Source organism: Mirounga leonina, unplaced genomic scaffold (assembly GCF_011800145.1).
Source record: "Mirounga leonina isolate KUSES-001 unplaced genomic scaffold, KU_Mleo_1.0 Mir_176, whole genome shotgun sequence".
NCBI classification, from domain to species: Eukaryota; Metazoa; Chordata; class Mammalia; order Carnivora; family Phocidae; genus Mirounga; species Mirounga leonina.
Window position 1 is genome coordinate 9,293,469 of NW_023270454.1, and position 22,327 is coordinate 9,315,795.

The 22,327-nt window shown below is 37.6% G+C and overlaps 1 protein-coding gene across 2 annotated transcripts in view; it reads right to left on the reverse strand.

Annotated features, from left to right (window-relative positions):
* The window catches only part of KIF13B (kinesin family member 13B), a 205,639-nt gene that overhangs the window by 128,912 nt on the left and 54,400 nt on the right, over positions 1–22,327 (reverse strand). For both annotated transcript variants that reach the window (XM_035022644.1, XM_035022643.1), the window contains exons 3-7: positions 12,054–12,066; positions 7,813–7,873; positions 5,994–6,086; positions 4,653–4,833; positions 1,202–1,289 (exon numbers count right to left, since the gene is read on the reverse strand). In XM_035022644.1, coding sequence (XP_034878535.1) covers positions 1,202–1,289; positions 4,653–4,833; positions 5,994–6,086; positions 7,813–7,873; positions 12,054–12,066 — 436 coding nt within the window. The remainder of the gene's footprint in view (positions 1–1,201; positions 1,290–4,652; positions 4,834–5,993; positions 6,087–7,812; positions 7,874–12,053; positions 12,067–22,327) is intronic.

Here is a 22,327-nt window from a genome sequence, read left to right on the forward strand (position 1 = left end):
GAGCCTTTTAATTTCTTAAACAAGCAGAATATCTCTTTACACTTCCAATCTCCTCTGAGCCTTCAAAAACATGATTTCTCTCCAATGTTGTATAAACAAGTTCTCAAGTGATCATTATTAAAATAACAATACCTACTAACATTTATATCAAACCCTAGCATTCTCAAAGACTTTTCACATTATTTCATTCAATCTCCTCCAGGAAGTCTTCCTAGACACCACCCATCCCAGATACCTACATGTCCCTTTAAGTTAGGTACCCTCTCCTCCAAACTACCATGAATCCTAAACATGCATTTCTCACTGCTCTTAAAATCATGTTGTTTTAGAACATCTTTATAATAACATCTATAAGCATCTTGAGGAAATGGACCATCTCATTCACTTTTTATATCCTCAGCACCGAGCACAATGTCTGGCACATGACAGGTGTTCAATACATGTTTACCAAATGAAGTATCTAATGTTTACTAAATAAGTATCATTGACCAAATGATAGAAATGATTAATAAACAAAAAAACAAATGGACCTACCTCATAAGATAGTCAAGAAAATAAAACTAATTTCCATTTTAAAAATGGGGACAAAGAGGCTTAGTGAGGTAGGTGATCCAGAGTCATACAAGAGTCACACAAGAGGATTAAGTGTCACCAGATCAACATTCTCTGACTCTTAACTCAATGTACATTACATCACAGCATCTCACTCCACCCCCATTTCCCCAACACGCTAAGCCTGATGGATCCACACAAAGCAGAACTGTAAGTTTGAAAATGAAGAGAATCAAAGGCCAGTGAGTGATCCTCTCAAATTTAGAAACAGACTTTGAATTCCAACTACCTGATTCATATGTTTTATTTCATTAAATCAATGAAACCATAGGCAACTTCATTATCTTATGCACTACTAGGGAAGAAAAATGCTGCTATATATAATTTTAAGATGCAATTGTAAGGAATATCACAACCTTAGAGCTCATTAAAATATGAAAAAAAGGTATGCTTTGCAAATGTGTATACCTTCTCTCAAAATTAAACTGTCCTAATAGCCATATATAGCTCTTTAAGAAAAATCCTTGTAAAAAGCTTATTAAGTAATGCTGTTAATTTTTTTAATTTCAAGAAAAATAATCATCAGAAATTAAATAAGAAATAATCTGCTACAGTGAATTTCAGCAGTTTACAGAAAGGAGATTATTACCTTGTAGCTTGTGACAGCCAGTTTGGAAAGTCCGTCGACATAGGGTCCCAAAACATTGTGCTCTCTGACTTTTAACGTTTGACGACTTCTGCTCATTAAAAAGAAAGAAAGAATTTTAAAACAACAACCTGTTTGTGCTCCATAAAAATATATACTGAATTCAACAAAGATCCCAAGTAAAAAGAACCAACTAACTTGATCTAAGAAGAATATAAACCAAAATTTAAAATCTTGACTGGTAAGAAAAACTTCATAATGTGGTAAAATATCACATCACTCAAAAGGGTACACTGTGGGATGTCTATTTACTACCACAAAGAATGCAGAGTCAAATAAATACAAACAATCTATTTGTCATTTCACAGAATGTGGTACAAAGAACAGAAACTCAATAAATGTTAACTGTGCAAGAAAGAAAACTCAAGACCAATCTCAATCATGAATAAAGACAAACAACAGACTGATTTTAATAATGACTTAAAAGTATAACATTAGGCTGATCCCAGGGCTACTGGGTTGTTTTAACATGGGAAAAAGATTCACACCCTTTACCACACTAGACTAACAGATTGACTAAATGGGGGGGAAAAAAACACATTATCATTTCAATAAATGTAGTGAAATGGATTCAATAAAATTACTTATTCATGATTAAAAAACAAATAAATACCACTTACAAACAAGGAACTAATAAACTCAGTAAGTGGCATCTGCCAAAAACCTAAAGCATACTTAATTATACCAACCAAAAAACATTAAGAATATTCCTTGATGATTGTATGGTAAATGAATTCTATCTCAAAAAAGCTCTGTAAAAAATATAAACATTACAGGGACGCCTGGGTGGCTCAGTCGTTAGGCGTCTGCCTTCGGCTCAGGTCATGATCCCAGGGTCCTGGGATCGAGTCCCACATTGGGCTCCTTGCTCAGTGAGGAGCCTGCTTCTCCCTCTCCCTCTGCTGCTCCCCCTGCTTGTGCTCTCTCTCTCTCTGACAAATAAATAAATAAAAATCTTTAAAAAAATAATATATATATAAACATTACAATAAAAAAAAATTGTTGATAGTGAGATTGCAAGTGATTCTTACTTATGAACTTATTTTCTAATGATTTGAAATCCTCTACTAACCTAGGATCAGCCACCAAAAACTTCACTTACTACTATAAAACTGTACATGAAATAAATATAGAACAAATATTTGACTTAAGTCTGATCTCAGGACATACTATATCATAACTTTTCCTTTCATTTTTCCTCTTCTCTTAAAAAGATACTGAATTCATAAAATCAGTACTTGATTTAAAAAAAACTAAGTTCTCTTGGGGTGCCTGGATGGCTCAGTCGGTTAAGCATCCGACTCTTGATTTCGGCTCAGGTCATGATCTCAAAGGTTGTTGAGATTGAGCTCCATGTTGGGTTCCATGCTCAACTGAAATAAATAAATAAATAAGTCTTACCAAAAAAAACAACTAAGTTTTCTCAAATAGTCTTTCACTAAAAAGGGATTGCCCTTAGAGTTTTTAATCCATTCACTTCGACTCTTCAGAAGCAATGGAAAAATCCTCAAGAAACTTTCATGGAGGAGACAGCAGTAGCAACTAGCACTTTACTGAGCACTTACTAAGTAAATGTTTAAAGACCTCAGGTATATCATCCCAGCCAATCTCCACAACAGCCCTCTGTGATATTATGTAATGTTATCATCCCCTCGGTACAAATGAGGCCAGGAAAACATAAGGAACTTGCTCTGTAGGTAATTAGAGGACCTGGATGCAGAGCTATGTGAACCCCAAGCCCATGCTGTTAATTACTAACGATACACAAGATAAACATAATAAGAAATTACAAAAGACTGAGCAAATTGTAGATAAAGTTCAAGCGATTCCACACAAGTACTGTGGTATACAAAACACAGGAATGAATTCAGCTAAGCATTTCTGGCAAGAGTAGGTCTGGGATCGCTAAGAAAGTGATGCTCTTCACAGAGGTGAAGGTGCAAGGATGAGTGTTCAGGGCAGAGTCGGGAAAAGTACAAGGACACAGTATTTAGCAAGATATGGGTACCTAGGCTATAACCTTCCTACCTCTGGCCTCCTTTTGTTTCCTGTTTTGACTTTCATGTTTGGTGCCCCCCAGCCACACTGGACAGTGGGGTCACTCTCTAAGCAAGTGATTTCTCACAGCTCCATGCTCTAGCACAGGCTGTCCCCTATGCCTGAATGGTTCTCACCTAACTTAGTGGACAAACTCCTTCTCAGCACAAAAATCATCAAGCACCTTCCATGGAATCTTCTCTTCATTCTCTCTTTGCTCTCACCTATTTTGAATACACCTCTTTCGCAATTTAAAAGCATTATTACATTGTATTATAATTATTTGTTTCCAAAACTCATTCCGTCCACGCTGTGAGATCTTCCTTTCCAACTTGCATAGGGCCCAGCACATAATAATGATCATTGAGCAGATGTTAAGTTTTACAGAGAAACACTTAAGCGCCAACTGAATGTCACTGGGAAAAGGCCATCATCTTTGTCAAAGAAAAGAGATGCCAATGAGGGGTTGACACATTTTCTTGATTGAGCATCACTACGATGCACTGCTTCTAAGACCACCTTTCTTTGGTCATTTTCTCACCCAAACATAACTAAATGTCCCTTGGTAACTCCGCACTCTCTGTAAAACCTCAGCTCACTTGACTCTCTGACCTTATGAACATTGTTCTCACATCTATAAGCCACAGGCTGTGGTTATTATCGGTTTCTTGCTCATCGTGGTTGCACTTCCTTAAAATCTGACTCAGAAAACTCTGCAATGGACAGATTTCCTCAGATATGTCTATGATTGCAGAGTGAGAACAGCATTTTCTTAGCTTTCTAATACTTTCGAACCACTTCTCTTTCAAAGTCTATGCTGTAAAAGGGGACACTCTTTTTCTCTGGGAATTTTTTAAATGAACTATCCTAAAGTCCAGGTTTTAAATCTCTGATTATGCATCTCCCTTACTTCATAGCCTACAAAGAAAAAAATAGCTAAATTCCACCTGAAATTTCTTGGTCTTTTTTTAAAAAAAAAGAAAGAAAGAAAAAACCCTACTTGATTAAGGATACCAGCCTGATATTAAGTAACTTAATTTTCATTGCATATTTTTTGTTTGTGGTTTTGTGTATATCTGAGAAAAACAGTATCAGGCAAATACATGCGTTTGGCAATACTTCCCTGCCCCAACTTAGCCCTAAATGCAAAAGCCAGAACTGAATGCAGGAAGCTGCTCAATGTGACTAAAAACAAAATCACAAGGACAATGACTAGATAAACAGATTAAAGCACAAAGACAATCACTAGATAAATAACTCTCTACCAGAGTTCAATATAAAAAATTTCACTTGAGTCAATTTCTAAGTCTGTTTTAGTCCACAATGCTATAACATTAGAGTTTCCAAAGTCCTTTACCCTTTGGGATCAAGAAGGTCTCTAACTTTTTCATTATAAATTTCCATATAGGACACTTCTACTTTAAAACTCTGCTCTTCATTTTCCTCTTTCTGAGTTCGTTCAAAGAGTCCACTACAAAGTCTTGGAATTAATCCAGGTTGGTCAGCTGTGCCCATCATGGTGTAAGATTTTCCAGATCCTAAAAAGTAGAAATCATAGTTATCACTGTCTCTGAAAAGTTTAAATACATAACCCTCTTTCCATTGCTCATAAATAAATTACTAGCACTTAGCAAAATGCCCAAACGAAAATAAGAAATATACCCAAATAAAATGACAAGACTAATAAATACAGAAGCTTTCCTATTACACATGTAAAATCTGAAGTAAATATCTTTTAGGAAGAAAATAAAAACATTCTTTAACCATCTTCATACTTTAAAAAAGTACCTAAAAGAACCAGAAAACAGTAAGGTCTGAGTTGCTTTCTAAAATTAACTGGGAAGATCCATATGATGAATACTATGTGACTGCTCCCAACCACTAATCATAGCACAAAAAATACACATTATCCCTATAGGCCCCAGAGCAAATTCACTTACTACTCTCTGGCAACAGTGTAGAAACCAAAGAGTAAGCTTCTTTTTCTACTATAAAATTATTTTCTCCATTGTACCAAAAAATACATATTCATTAAAGAAAATACAGAGAACACAGGAAAATAGAAAGGAAAACATTAAATTGTGCATAGTCCTACCTTAAGTACAACTCTTTATCCTTCTTTAGTAGCAATGCTTTTATAAATGTATTTTTTTTAAATTGCTGCTTTTATCACTTGACACTTTATCAATATCATAATAACTAAAACAAAAACACCACTTCTTAAGGACCAGGCCTTTTCTATAAGTTTTCCATGTTAACTCATTGTGACAACCCTATAGGGAAGGCCTGTACTCACCAACACTTTACAGATAAGGAAACTGAACTGTTTCCTAGAATCTAGGCTGGAGATGGGCTACCCTGGCTCTTTTAACCAAATCCATGCCCTTTTAACCAAATCACATACTGCCTCTTAAAAAATATTGGAAGCATTCTTCCATAAAGAATAGTTTTCAACTGGACAAGCTATACATACACCCTTATAAAAGTGACTCCTTCACTTTAAACAGATTTTCTTTCCTGGTAACTGCAGAAGTACAGAAGTACAGAAGTCAAAATGCTCCTTATCAACTGCAACTGATAAGATCCTAACAATATGTTTTCTCTTTGTTACTTTCTCTGTTATGATCTTTAAAGCTTAAATACATATATTTAATATTATATATATTTAATAAATAATATATATATTATTTAACATTACCAGTCTGTCCATAGGCAAAGATACATGCATTGTAACCATCAAAAGCATTCTGAAGGATATTCTCCCCAAGGCACTTGAAAACATCATCTTGACCTGAAAGAGAGAGAGAGAAAAAGAAGAAGAAAGGGTATTTTACTGATGGGTATTAAGGAGGGCATGTGTGGGGCGCCTGGGTGGCTCAGTTGGTTAAGCGACTGCCTTCGGCTCAGGTCATGATCCTGGAGTCCCGGGATCAAGTCCCACATCGGGCTCCCTGCTTGGCAGGAAGTCTGCTTCTCCCTCTGACCCTCCTCCCTCTCATGCTCTCTGCCTCTCATTCTCTCTCTCGCAAATAAATAAAATCTTAAAAAAAAAATTTTTTTTTAAAAAAGGAGGGCACCTGTGGTGATGAGCACTGGGTGTTATATGCAACTAATGAATCACTGAACACTACATCAAAAACTAATGATGTACTATATGCTGGCTAATTGAACATAATAAAAAAATTAATTTTAAAAGAAAGAAAATTTTAAGCCAAAACTACATATGAACAATTTTTTTGAAAACTAAAAACAACCCCCTTAAAAATGCACTTTTTCTAACTGTCTATCTCCAAACAAGATTTTTAGACCTGATAAATGCTTCCAAAAGCTTATGGCCTTCGAGTATTTCTGGTTAGCACATGATAGGAAATGAGTAAAAAGTTCCTGATGATATGAACTTGAATTAATAAACACTAAACAAAAATCCTCTGCAATGCAAAAAGCTAATGAACTGCTAATTTTATAAACAATGATTATAAATATCTAAAATTTGTACTAGGGACCTCCGTGGACCTGAATTCAACTATATATCACCAGCTAATGCTTTATTCAGTGGGTACTAGAATTCAAAACAATCATACATATCAATCTCCTCTCCTTTTCCTCAATGATAATTTTTATTAATAGGGCCTACAATATATATACCACCTAGAGGAGGGAAGAATATCTTGAAAATGTCTTCTAGCTTTCAGTCATGAACAAAAATAATAGGTTCAAATTCTCCTCCACAGGCTAAATTAAGTATGTTAATAAAACAAAGTCATTCAACCTCTCTTTGAGTCTTGAATATACTATGAAAGAACTGGATGTTGTTATGTTTGTTATACTTTGAATGCTATGAATAACATTCCATTACGCCCCACTTCCTAGTTAATTTCCCAGATTAGTATATCATCATCTTACTTCCGATACAGAAGCAATCCGTAAGCAATCCACTGAGCCAGCTAGAGCAAATTAACCTTAGCTTTTTGAACCTGCTATAGTACTACTCTGTCTCATGACAAAAGCCAACACAATTATGACCCTCAATATTTAAAAGATACTGCTTAGAAACAGGTGTCATAAGCAGTTAGGAATAAAGCAAATTAAAAGGCTGGCCCTGTAGTCCTAAATTTGTGGTGTAAAGGAGCTTGAGACAGTCTTGTTGAGGAGGGTAAGGGAATAACAGAATTCCAAGCTGGCAGGAGCAGAGCCTAGACTAAACTACAGGTTTCCTCTTCCCCTTGCTCAACTTTCCTACACCAAGTTGCCTCTCTAGACCACATCACAGACATCTAAGGGAGTCTAAGTGGCTACTGTGTGCTCCATGTCCCATGTAAGGTCTGGGAATGTGTTTGATAACCTCAACTGTGTACAGCACACTGTCAATCTCCTATATCCCCATCAATGTAAAAACAGCAGAGACAGGAGGAAATTCTTAATACAGTTCTTAAAGTTACACAAAATAATGCTGTAATACTTTATGGGAAAAAATTAAAACACCTTTTCTATAGTAGTTAATAGGATGCTGTACTTACCTGCATACTTTTCTCTGACTGATTCATCCATAGACCAGAAACAGTGATCATATGCAAACACCTGTTGAAAAACAAAAATATGGCATATACTAAGAACAAAACCTTAACATACTTATAATATTATAAGTGTTATAACACTGATAACGCTGTTCATAGTAGTGAAATAAAAATACCTTACTGTCTTAACAATGGAGGTTACTTGAATTATTTATGGTACAGTTTTACAATGAACAACTAAGTATCCTGAAAATGATACCGACCTTTATTTCACATGGAAAATCCTTCACGATGTTAAGTGGAAAAAAGGGGTTACAAAAGCCATAATATGATGGCTATCATATACACATATACAAACAAATACATACATAGTTACACATAGTTTATTTCTGCATGTAAGATTAGTGATCTTTGTCTTCTTTATACTTTTATGCATTCTCTACATTTTTACTTTCTCAGAGAAAATAAAGATATTTTTATAAGAATGAAATGTAAAGATGATTACTATGGCAAGTTGAAAGGAGTTATAAAATAGCAGATTCAAAAAATCATCACACCCATGTGCAATATTGCACAGCTTCAAGACTGCAGAATACTGGTAAGAAAATGTTCCTGTATTAATGTAAAAGTTATGAAAAGTCTGGACCATGATCCCATGTTTGTACCAAAATCTATACAGATAAAAAACTGTAAGAATATACACTGGAATATGGTTAGTGGTTAATACCACCTGGTGGGACATCATAGATGATCTCTGTTTGGATCTTTTACATTTACTACTTGCCAAAATATGCATACTTCTTTTTTTTGCAATCTTTTAAGTTTTTTTCACTGAATTTCTTCTTTTGGATTCCATATTTATAATTAAGTCTCTAAGGATTTTAAGTGTAATCGTTTTTAAACCTTTTTTTTTTTATTTGAGAGAGAGCGTGCACATGAGTGGGGGGGGGGGCAGGGACAGAGGAAGAGGGAGGGAGACAAGCAGATTCCCCACTGACTGCAGAGCCCAAGGCAGTGCTCGATCCCAGGACCCTGGGATCATGACCTGAGCCCAAGGTAGACGCTTAACTGACTGAGCCACCCAGGCGCCCCAAGTGTAATTGTTTTTAAAATCATTTCAGTAGTTCAAACTCTCCAATTTTTGGGTCTGTTGCCTCTCTTCCTGTTGACAGTTTTCCTCTTGAGCCTTTATGTCAGTTTGCAAGTGCATCTTAATTGAGAGTTTGTGTTTTATGGTTTATGTGGTTGCTTGTTTTTTTCCTCTCTCTCTGGCCACCTTTACATGACTAGCCACAATGCAACTCCCAGCTACCGAAGCCCAGATTTTGGTCTTCCCGAAGTCCAACGTCTCCACGCCCTCCAATTTACACATACAGCTCAATGTTGGTGGCCTGAACCCTTTCCTTAAGCCTTCATTCATGTTGGAGCCTAACTCAAATCAGTTTTCACTGATTTTTCCAGTCCTCACCCATACATCAGGCCCCCTCTAATCTGCAAGAGGTGAACTTCTAATCACCTCTGAGAACCTGCCTCTGATCCCAAGACCCAGTAAATACATGGCTTCAGCTTGTCCCTGAAGTTACATTATGTTGTTTTTGAATATGATGACATGATTTTAGTATTTTAAAAATATTTTCTCTGTTCCTGCTATGAGTTTGGAGTTGGCAGGAGATTACATCTGTCTGAACTCACAGGCTACCTGGACCAAAGGTCTAAAAGTTTTTTAAAGAAAGGAAATTAGATTAAGGTGGTAAATTAAGTATACATGCCTATATCCCTCTCCCACCTGAAATCAACTCAAAATGATGGAGGGAGATAGGAAGTGAAAGGGCCAAAAGGTGAAAGAAGAAGGGAAAGGAGAATTAAGTTTTTGAAAGCTAGACTTCTTGCTTGTACCTAGATGAGAAATTGAGACTCCCTGAAAAAGAGTTGCAATGAGAATGTTGAGGGATAGAATGGGGTGGAGTGGGGGCCACACGGGGACCACAGGCCAAAACACTGCAGAAGAATATGGCTGCAAAGGTAAGACCAGTTCTGGAAGGGCATCAGGAGAACAATTAAATGAGCAACGAGAGGGCCCTGGGGGCAACCATCAGGACAACTGGTTAAAAAGACCTTTAAAGCAGAAAATGATCAGAACACTCATATCTTTTTTCAAAACATCAGGCAAGGGAGGCGTCTCTTCCCTGGAAGGGGGCAGTGATGGCCTAGCTAGGCCCAAAAGGCCAGGCAAAGCCCAATGGCTGAAAATACCCAGGAAGAGGCAAGAGCCCTGGAGCCCAGAAGCTATCCACTGGCTAAAGCGCAGCGTTGTACATTACAATGCTCCACATGTTTCCAAAGCTAAACATGTATCTGTCAAGAGTGGTGGCTCACTGTGTTAACAACACTCCAAGAGGGGGAAGAGGAAATGAAAAAGGAAGATGGAAGGTGGTCCCAAAGGACCATGTATCACAATTTCGGGTAGGGGGCTGCTTTTCAAGCTACATTCGTCAGCCGTAGTGAGAATCATTACAGCATGGTGAGAATAAAGAAAGTGTGAAGTTCAAATTAAGTTTCTTCTGTACTAGCTTTCAACTCTCATCTCTTATAATTTTATTTAATTCTGTTCTCAACAAGGTTAAGCAGAAACTATCCTTTTTTTGTAAGCTTAGCTCTCACTTCAAAGGTGCCATCACCATATGTGTGTACTTATCAGAAAGCAGGCTCTACATGACACTCTTCTCTCAATTATTACGGGTTTTTCTTTCTTCTCTCTTTTTTTTTAAATTTAGGGATTTCCTTAACAACTGCATTTCTAAATCTCAAATCCAGTAGAGAAGCTACTATTAAAGTAACCATTACAATAGCCGATACAGGTGCTAGGCCCTGTTCATGGGACGCTGAGGTACAAAGAAGTGAAGAACCTGCTGGCTGGCAGGTGGGGAAGCTGGGATTGGAAACCAGCCTTTCCGCCAAGAGGCTGTTTAATACTAGGCTGGATTGGCTCCATTCCCCAAATTATATGAAAGCACCGCAGCCTGGTACAAAGTTAGGAACTAATGAACACTTAGTTCTTACAATGCTAAATGGTCCTCTTCAAGTTCTAGCAATTTTGCTATTATAGGAGTCTTTAAATTGTTATAGGAATCGTCAGCCAAGAATTTCCTAAAGCAGACAAGCCCTTTTCTTTCTAAATATTATTCTTTTAAAATTAAAAAAAAAAATACTTTTTTCAAGTAACAGTAAAGAAAGACACATTCATTGCATGAAGTTAAATAACACCAAAATATAAAGTGAAAAATAAAGGTCTCCCATTCACCAAGATACCTCTCCCTAGACATAACCACTATGTTAGTAATGTGGTGTTGATCCTTCCATACTTTTTATGTCAAGTCAACATTTTCTCTAAACATTAAGATACAACTGAATTAAATAAAACATGAATAGTTTTTAAATGGCCGTGTAATGTTTCCTCACATCTTTACTGCAATCTCCAGTCTCTGGCTCCATCAAAAAATCAGAAAACAGAAATAATCCAATACCTTTTCACAGAAGAGGTAAAACTTATATAGTTGATTTTTACCTTTATAAAGAAATCCAGTGCCATATTAAACTATAAAAAAAATTACTCAGTCCCCAAGAGCCATGTCTATACATATTTTAGCAACAATAGAGAATGGAATTACAATTCAACCGCAGACTCAAAAACAAAATCCCAAGAATGTAGATAAAAATCTGAATTTCCTGGCAAGTTCCAAGTAATGGCAGCAAATGGTCAATTCAAAAATATAGTCCTTGTGCCCACTTTGGCACAAATTCCTTGAGAGATACAAGAACTGATGCACTCCACTGAAATTTCTTTAGAATCTGGGCTCAAATCTAAAATGAAGCACATTTGCCTGATGAAGCTGTGGCCTGAGAATATGTCCCCAGCTGTCAGGGGAACAACATAGATGAGTCTGACCACAGTCTGGAATGACCAGTTTCAAGCCAATCATGGTGAACAGCAGAGGACAAAAGGAATCTGTTGTAGTTGCCAGGAAACTGGCCAGAATTGGTCAAAGTACAAATACAGCTTTTCCATAAACCTCCAGTCCCTCCTATGCCAATAAATGATTTCGGATTTATGAACAGGCTGACAGCTTGCATTACTTTTACCAAAGTGACAGAGAGAAAATATTTTTGAGAAGAAAATTACCAGTACTTCAAAAATACGCACATAAGATCTTTACAAACATTGCATAATAAAGCAAATCTCTTACCTTTGGCTGGCTTCTGCGTTTCCAAAAGAGATGTCATTGTGGACAGGAAAGAAGAGGGGAGAGAGTTAAAAAAATTTGGGGGGGTTAGAAGACAATTTTGACAGGTAAAATGAAAATAAACACCATGTAAATTTTTAGTAAGAATACAAAATATTAACTTTGAAATCAAATAGCAATTTAAAATAAAGGATAAATTAATAACCTCAAACTATAACCTCGAACTAGCAGGGTAGAGTCCTTAATTACAGAGAACTAACTTGTATCTCTCAGGAAAAAGAAACATTATCTGAGCACTGGATAATTATTAAAGTCCTAATATTTCCGCCTTATGCACTCTGCTTATCCTTGTATCAGTCTTGCAAATATATAATTTAAACAGTCTTTACTTTCTATCATCTGATTTCACTTCCAAGTAGTTTTCTCTGCTTTGATACAGCAGCAGCTCACTAGATAGGCCCTTCTATAAAAAAAACTGAATTCTGCTCTGGCTAAGGAAAAAGATTAAAGAAACAACAGTGAATTCTTACTTACTGAATTACTCACTTATTACCTATTGATCTATGCTTACCCAAGTGCGTCTAACCTCCCTCACCCCAAAACTATGACTCATACCTCCTCAGGGTACAGAGATATAACTAAGCCCAGTATACTTTGGAGATAGATTTAAACTTAGAGAAAAGTTGCGAGAAAAGCACAAAGAACTCCCTTCACCCAAATTCACCAAGTGTTAACATCACCACAGCTACTATTGTCATTCTCCCCTCCTCCATATACAGACAGATATACACATATATATATTAGTTTTCTCCTACTCATCTGAGAGTAAGCTGCAGACATGCCCCTTAATGCTAAACACTTCAGTGTCTAATTCCTCAAAACAACGATGTTCACTTTCATAATCATGGTACAATGTCAAAATCAGAAAATTTAAAAATAAAGGAAAGGACTTTGGAAACTGGAGACAAAAACAATAACTGGAGCTTTAGTCTCTCTCCAAGGATCAAAATGCCAACTCAAACGTAAAACCTGAAAGGAAACTGAACACAGAAGTATTTCCTTCTAATTTTCTATACAACTTCTTGTCCCTCAGTCTTATAAAAAATTTTCTTCTAAAAAAAATTTAACACTTATTTGCATCAAATGATTTTAGGTAAGAACATTAAAACACCAAGGAAAGTCTAAGTGTCAAAGAGTGACACTTGTCAGATTCTGGGGTGGCGACCGATGTGGCAGACCTAGAAAAGAAAGTAGTTTTTCTGGACTCGGAAAAACTTCCCGACAAAAAAACCTGTGAGATACTGGTAGAGGTCACTGACAAATGCTGTCATCTTTGTGCTTTTTGTCTGTCAGGGCTTTGTTGTTGCTGTTGTTGTTGAGTATAAGCAATGTTAATACGTTAATTTCAGGTGTTCAACTAGTGACTGCACAGGTTTCTACACTATGCCATGCTCACCCCAAGTGTGGCCCCCATCTGTCACCATACAAAGCTGTTACAGTATCACCGACTGTATCCCCTATCCCCTATGCCGTGCCTTTCATCCCCATGACTTACTCATTCCATAACAAGAAGCCTGCATCTCCCACACCCCTTCACCCATTTTGCCCATCCACGCCCCCTTCCCCTCTGGCAACCATCAATTTGTTCTCTATATTTATAGCTCTGATTCTGCTTTCTGTTTATTTATTCATTTAACTCGTTTTTTTAGATTCCACATATCAGTGAAATCATATGGTATTTGTCTTTTTCAGTCTGACTTCCAGTTTTACAGATGAGAAACTTAAGGCTCAGAAAAGTTAAACGAACTTGTCCAAGACACAATAACAAGCAGTGATGGGATGTCAAACTAGGTCTTCTGATTCCCAAGTCTACGTTCTTCCCCTCATCTACACTGCTCAAAACAGCCTCGTCAAGTTTCTTCTAGACCCAATCTATGAGTCATACATTAACAACTGTTCTTGCTAACAGAAACCTTTCCCAATGTATTAATTTCCTCCATTCTAATTATTACCAATAAAAGGTTACCACCTGGTGCTTATGCCAATGTAAGTTTACTTATTCATCATATTTATGAAACTCCAGACTGTTTTTTCTGAGGGAAAAATAAGATATTTAGCACGATATTTCAAGTTTAAATAAAATATTTTATACAAAAATCAGCTCTTCCTAAGAGACAATCAACAAATCTAAGATGCAATATAGGACACATCACAGAAGAATCCATGAGACTAACCTGAATTCAGAACCTAATAATAAAAACAGAAACAAACCAGTAAATTAATTACAGAGCTAAGTTTCCAGCTAGGGATTCTGGTGACTACAGCAGTCAAGCTCAAATAACCTACAGAGCCACTGGAAACCCAAAGATGTAATTACAGCTCCGTACAAAAATAAATGAGTAAATCAATTAATGAAACAAAACCTTTCAAAGTATAGTTGCAATCCAATATGGTAATGGCTAACTTCTCCCCAAATCCCTTATTTAGAAACCTCAGCTATCCAGCTCCCAGCGGAGATTTAGGAAGCAAAGAAAACCAGCCCCTGACCAATCAAAAGAGCCGTCACAAAGTAAAAACATAAAGTCTTGGTTTCTCTCGGCTGAGCTGAATTACTTTTTGTTGTTGTTGCTTAACTTCATTTTAAATACCTTCAGGCTCAAAAAACATTCCAAAAGTAGTACAAAGAATTCCTGTATACCCTTCACCCAGCTTCCCCAAATGTGGATGTCTTATATAACCACAGTCATTATGATCAAAACCAGGAAATTAACCACCAATAGAAAACTTATTAAATAATCTAGAGCCGGGCGCCTGGGTGGCTCAGTTGGTTAAGCGACTGCCTTCGGCTCAGGTCATGATCCTGGGGTCCCTGGATCGAGTCCCGCATCAGGCTCCCTGCTCGGCAGGGAGTCTGCTTCTCCCTCTGACCCTCCCCCCTCTCATGTGCTCTCTCTCATTCTCTCAGTCTCAAATAAATAAATAAAATCTTTAAAAAATAATAATAATCTAGAGCCAACCTTATAAAAATGTTTTGCCAACTGTATCCCACTGATGTCCCTTTTCTGGTCCAGGATCACACCTTGCATGTAGTTGTCTGTTTCCTCCCATCTGGGACAGTCTGTCTCTCATGACCTTGACACTTGAAGAGTACTGGCCAATTATTTTGTAGAATGTCCTTCAATGTGGGTTTCTCTAATGTTTCCCCATAACTAAGCTTGGGTTATGCGTTTTGGCAAGCACAACACTACAGGTAATATTGTGCCCTTCTCAGTGCCTCACACCAGAAAGTACATGACGATGTCCATCCATGTTTCATAACTGATCATGGCAACTCTATGATCATTTGCTTACAATTGCATCTACTAGGTTTCTCGATGTAACATTACCAATTTTCCCTTTGTACATTTTTCTTATTGGGGGAGACTTTGAGACTATATAAATACCGTCTCTCATCATACTTTCACCCACAAATTTGAGCATCCATTGATGAATCTTGCCTGCAACAATTACTGTTTCCCAAATGGTGACTGGCCCAGGTGGATTGATATGGACAGATGTGCTTTTTTAGGAAGAGGTAAACTTGGGAAACAAATTATTTAGTTGCATAGTTTGGATAAAACAGTTATCTACAAAGAAGCTACTCATCTCCTTTTTACTGACCTGGTTTAGGGGTACAGCTCACATCTCATTTAAATAATACATTATACCATAAAATTAAGTCCAATTACACTTCCAATTTTTTAAATGCCACGATATGAAGAAGAAATTTAATGATGATTTTATATAAATTAGTGATCTTTGGAAGTCTTTATTGATACTTTTGACCATAATAAATATAAAATCAATATTGGGTCCAAAATAAACCACATAATATCCTGTATGTGTAAAACACAAAACAGTATCAGTAGAAGGACAAGTTACAAATCAATTACTGCTGTCCAACTACCAAAATTGAACATATCCAAATACCAACACCTCTTTTAATTTTACATTTGTTTAACTTTCTGAAACCTTCACAATTAGAAATATTTGGAATCTCTGTTTTAACAGGATCTCTCTCCAGCCCGCTCCATAATGGATGTATACATCACAAAGAGCTTATTCTGATACAGCCATTCTACATAATGATATTGTTGTTTTTCGGACTTAGCTGGCAGTACCAGCAACCAACAACAATCTGTGTGATGATCATTATTTTTTCTTGGTTACCCCTCCCCCAAGGTGCTTCCTGCATAAGGAATAAAACTTGATCTGACTACAATTTTCAACACTGAATAGACTCACAAAAGAGTCAATCTTTGCTTATCTCGCCAGCTTTAATAAAAACATCACTAAAAGCCCTGTTTAGTGTCTCATCGACATGTGGAGTACTCCCTTCATTTTTGAAGAATAAATTTTAAAAGCATTATTGATAAAGTAGAATATTCTGGAGAACAGCACTGAGGATATAGAAGGTTTGAAAACACTACCACTGAAAGAATAGATCAAAGAACTAGAAATAACGTAGCCGGGTGCAGGGAAGACTCAAGGAAGACGCATCGATGCCATCTTCAGATTTGAGGGTACTCACATATTTGGGGGTAGGAGGAGAAACAGACTTGTTCTAGGTCAGCTTAGAGGCTGAATTTGGTAGGACCTACTGGAGAAAGATAAAAGAAGAGGGATATCCTCTCCAATACTAGAATTATTAGCACTGTGTTAAACAGCCAGGCCCCCATGAGTGGAACTATATAACGAGAGAAAAGTAGCTGATGAGGATGTTGCAGAAGGAAGGAGAACTTATACACCAGATCACCTGTAGAGTTCTTTTTATCTAGAATAAGAACACGAACACCAAGCATTCAACAAGTTCTATTTCTGCTTATTTCTAGCACTGATACTTGCAGACCCCTGGTACATCAGAGGTAAACCAAGTTACTGGTTGAGCATCATCTCCCACATCACAGCCCTAGGAGATTCCTCCTCTCCAGCAAGCTAGTGTACTGTATTCCACAGACCTACACTCATAATGCCACTCCCTCCGACAACTCTGTTTATTCAAGCCCTACCCCAAAAGAAAAACTCAGATCAAATTCTAGCTCCCTTAAGAAACCTTCCACAAGGGCGCCTGGGTGGCTCAGTTGTTAAGTGTCTGCCTTCGGCTCAGGTCATGATCCCAGGGTCCTGGGATCAAGTCCCACATCGGGCTCCCTGCTCAGCAGGAAGCCTGCTTCTCCCTCTCCCACTCCCCTGCTTGTGGTTCCTCTCTCGCTGTGTCTGTCAAATAAATAAAATCTTAAAAAAAAAAAGAAAAAGAAAAAGAAACCCTCCACAAGAATCCCAGCCAAAAGTGAGTTTTCCTCCCTAATTCAAGTCAAAACTATCTCTGGTGCTCACATATTACCTACCATTTGGTCACATAATATAAACTTTTTAATACATGGGTCATCTCCTCAGCTAGACTATAAGGTCTAAAGACAGAGTATACCTCTCCACATTTATCAGTATCCAACACAAGGCTCTTTGTTATTCAGCAAGTTTTGTTTTAAGCTCTCCCTATGGCCTGGCCCCTGCTTCTGTTTTACCCTCAATCCAGCACCGGCTGCCCTTTGCCAACCCTGGCCACCTCTGACTGGCCCGGGGTGCCCAGTTTTCTAGCTTCAGGACTTTCATTCATGATTTTCTTTCTGCCTTGAAATCTTGAAGCTAACTCCTATCCATACATCATTTCTCCGCTTAATTATTATTTCCCTACCTCTATCTCTTTTAAGCATCCAATCTAAATTAGGTCCCTTATGTTATTCCCAATCGCATTTATTCCCAATAGAATAAAACCATTTCCACCACCATTTCTGCTCTCTAAAATCATCCCCCAAACAATAAAGCAAACAGAACAAATACAAACCTCATCTTCAATGAAACTAGGAGATAATTATAATGAAACACATTACATGAAGACAGAAAATGCATCCAGGGAATGCAAGAAAAGATCAGAAATGGTAAGTGCTGAGTATCCCAGAAGTTGAGGGGGGAGGGGGCCTTAAAAAATGGAAGAACATTTGGGTCACTATCTCTGATATGCAGTCCTTGCTTTAAATCAAGAGAAAAAACAGTTTGATAATCCTCTTTTACTTGACTCTTCCACCCACACAAACTACAACTGTTTGAGAACAGAGGAACATCCAAAAAATATGGCCACTGAACTACAACTGGCATATTTCACAATCACAAAACTTTAGAAACATGAAAACCCTTGTTTATAAATTCCACAATTTCAATTACCAACACTGGGATAGCATAATTCAAAGAATACACTATTAACTCAGTCATTTGCAAATCACCTGCTTCTTCCCATCTGTCAAACACACAGAGCAAATTTTAATCCACTGTCCACCTGAGCTCTAAGAAAGCTTAAATCTGGCCAAACAATTAAAACAATATTGGTATACTTGTGGGGGGGGATTGTGAAATATATTTCATATCTATGTTAACAGAATAATACATATTCGTTTTAATAATTACATGTTAAAATAACTCCAAGATATACAAGAGATTAGGATAGATTACTGAAAGACTAATCTTAGACTCCAAGAAAGAAAGCTCTTATAATTATTTCTCTCAGTATTTGTGGGTATCTTTGATTTCTAATTTTATGAACCCATATTTCTCCAATTTTATTGTATTGGATTTCTCCTTGGTTGGACTGGATTTAACAGGAAAAAGTTTTTACAGAGTATGAAATTAACTCTCTTGTCCCCTTACTCTTTTATCCAGATCCAGACTTGTCTCCAAACCAGAAGTCACACACTCAAGGTCCAGAGGCCCAATTATAGTCCACAGCTGTCTTTTCTTTAGTCCTCACAGTATTGACCAAAAGTCGAAAATCAGAAGATTCCAGATCAAGAATTCTCTTAAAATTCAGAGGATCTGGAAACATGAAGCCTAAATTCCCACATACCACCATTGGCTAGACCTGAACTACTACTGTCTTCCATGTGGATCTATCTGTCAGGCAGCAGCTGAGTTTTAAATTCCTGCTATTAAAAAAGAAAGTAGAACAGGGTTTTATTTGTATTCAAAATGGATGCTTGCAAAGTCACAAAAATAAAGAGAATGTTTCTAAATCCAATCCCAAGAACCTACTAGGTAGAGTGCCTTCACAATCCTATCAGGACTACACTACAGATTCTGCCTACCCAATTAAATAAGACAATCCTCTTTGATATCTCCACACACTATCCTGGCTATCAAATCCTAAACATGTAATCCCAAACTCAAATGTCACATGCAACAATGTCATTAGAATTAGTAGCTATGAAATACAATTCAAGCTAAAGCTTATCTTCACTATAAGCAGTTACAGGCCTAGAATTCAGACTTAAAGTGGAAAGGCTACAGGCTTCAAGGAAAAAAAGAGCATATATATCACGCCTGGTGCACACACATTCGTGCCTGCCCAATTCTGATTCATGAAGCAATGTTAACTTGGGGTTTATGTCAGCGAGCAGGTTGAGAAAAACTGTAATTTCTAGCTCATTACTATAATTACTGTCCAAATCCTTTGCTTAGCAAAGATCTCCTTAGCTTCCTTAAGTGGAAACTCAATTTACAAGCATTCCCCAACTAAATACTTCACTACTTACAACGGTAAGAACTGCTTAGCTAACTAAATGAATATTGCCGTGTTTATCCTTCTCCTGAGACATGACTTTCATCTTTGAAACATCTCTCAAACCCAACCCCTCTTCCCTGCCCACATTCACTCTTTCCTTCGGCGATATTTACTATCTACGATAAGCCAGGTCCTAATCTCAGTACTGGCAAAACTGCACTGAACAAATCAGACAAAACTCCCAGCTCTCTTAAGAGCTTACATTTTACTACAATTGAATGAATGGATGAATATGTAACATAACAGAGCTATGGGGAAAAAAATAAAGCAGGGAAGAGGAGTACAGAGTGAAGCTGGGGTTGACATTTTATTTTTTTTTTATTCTTATGTTAATCCCCATACATTACATCATTAGTTTTTGATGTAGTGTTCCATGATTCATTGTTTGTGCATAACACCCAGTGCTCCGTGCAGAATGTGCCCTCCTCAATACCCACCACCAGGCCAACCCATCCTCCCACCCCCCTCCCCTCTAGAGCCCTCAGTTTGTTTTTCAGAGTCCATTGTCTCTCATGGTTCGTCTCCCCCTCCGATTTCCCCCCCTTCATTCTTCCCCTCCCGCTACCTTCTTCTTCTTTTTTTGGGGGGTTGACATTTTAAACGGGGTGGTCAGGAGAGGCTTCGTGGAGTGGCATTTACACAGAGGCCTATGGGAAGTAAGAAAGCATATAGAGAGGAAGCAGACACAGCGACGCCCTATTTCTTCATCTGCCTCTAGGTCTACCTACCACATAGCTTCCTAACTGTGCTCATTCTGCCTCCTATCTCTTGTCTACAACTCTTCACTCATCCACTATGTATCTAAACCTCATGTCTCGGCAGGTCATAATTCTGCCTAAAACCCTTCATTGGCTCCCTATCCCCTGGAAGATAAAATCCACTCCTTGAGCAGGAAAGGCTCTGATGCACATTCATGCACGCTCCATAAATGTTAGATATCATCATTATTGTGATTTGAGTCATGATGCAATGTTAAGTTGGGGTTTAACCTCTTCCCACCTCCCAAGCCTCAGTCTTCTACTGCTCCTCCCCCAGTGCCTTGTGCTTTACACATATTTGGACATGTCACGTCCTTCAGGCTTGGTTACTTTTGTACTTTCGGTGACCTGTGTACTTCCTCCCACTTTCCAGCCTGGTGATGTTCTTATCCAAAAAGAAAAAAGGTACCTTCTCCATTCATTTTTAGGAACTTTTAAGTCCCCTAGGTCTTCTTTCCCACGAAAGTGTTGCAGCCATTATTTCCTCCCCTTGATTACGAGCTCCTTGAGAACACAGGACATGTTTCATTCTTCTTTGTTTTCCCAGTGCCTGACATATGGTAGGCACTCAATAATGCTCGTTGGAATTTGCCATGAGATGATGAGCCTGTCTAAACTGTTCAGTGGTTAAATTAACTCCTGATTTACACTATCCCCAGGGTCTCTATAATTCTTCTGTGTCCTGATACTCATCCAAAAAATATTTGCTATGAGATATATATGGTAATATACCTTTTTAGTCAGATTAGAATGCCATTTACCAACTATTCAGAATATATTTGAATCAAAAGCAAAAAAGGCTTCCAGAAACAGAAAAAAAACAGACACCATGCTTTTCTTTTTTTTTTTTTAAAGATTTTATTTATTTATTTATTTGAGAGAGAGAATGAGATAGAGAGAGCATGAGGGGGGGAGGGTCAGAGGGAGAAGCAGACTCCCTGCTGAGCAGGGAGCCCAATGCGGGACTCGATCCTGGGACTCCAGGATCATGACCTGAGCCGAAGGCAGTTGCTTAACCAACTGAGCCACCCAGGCGCCCAGACACCATGCTTTTCTATACAGAAGAGACCAGGACTGGGGTGCCTGGGTGGCTCAGTCGGTTAAGCATCAGACTCTTGATCTCGGCTCAGGTCATGATCTCAAGATCATGAGTTCAAGCCCTGTGTTGGGCTCCATGCTGGACGTGGAGCTTACTTAAAAAAAAAAAAAAGAAAGAAAGAAAGAAAGAAATTAAATAAGAAACAAGTTCTTGCCCTCAAGAAGCTCTTCATGTTCATCATGAAAAAGATTCTAAGCCATTATTATCTTCCACCGATATTTCCCCCTCAGGGAAATAGGATGTGTTTCAGAAAACTTTTTATAAAAAAACATTGAAATGATAAAAAGTTTAATCTTTTTGCTACTGAATGAGCTTATTCCTCAGTATCACAGAATGTTGACTCATCTATCATATCACCTCCTGTGATACTGCGTAAAAATGGTGCTGTTTAAACACCTTTGCATGTATACTTGTTAGCAGTGACTCCTACAATATAGGGAAACATGTAATAGTCAAAAATTCACAAGAACAAAATATCGAAGTATAGTAACACAATGAGGAAATTGTTAAATATGCATGAAAATAAGTGAGATCTTTGGTCCATGGATGGGCCTCAGTGGGTCCGTGAATTCCTGAATTTTTTTTTTTTCTGGGCAGAGGAGCTATAACTTTCAGATTCTCTAAAGAGTCTAAAACCCAAAAAAGGTTAAGAAAGAATGCTGTAGAGACATTTTCCTAAGAGCTATTGAGCTTCATGTCCTAATCCATGTTTGGCTTGAAAGACTGAATATACAAATGGACGATGGCCAGACCATATATGACACTAAAC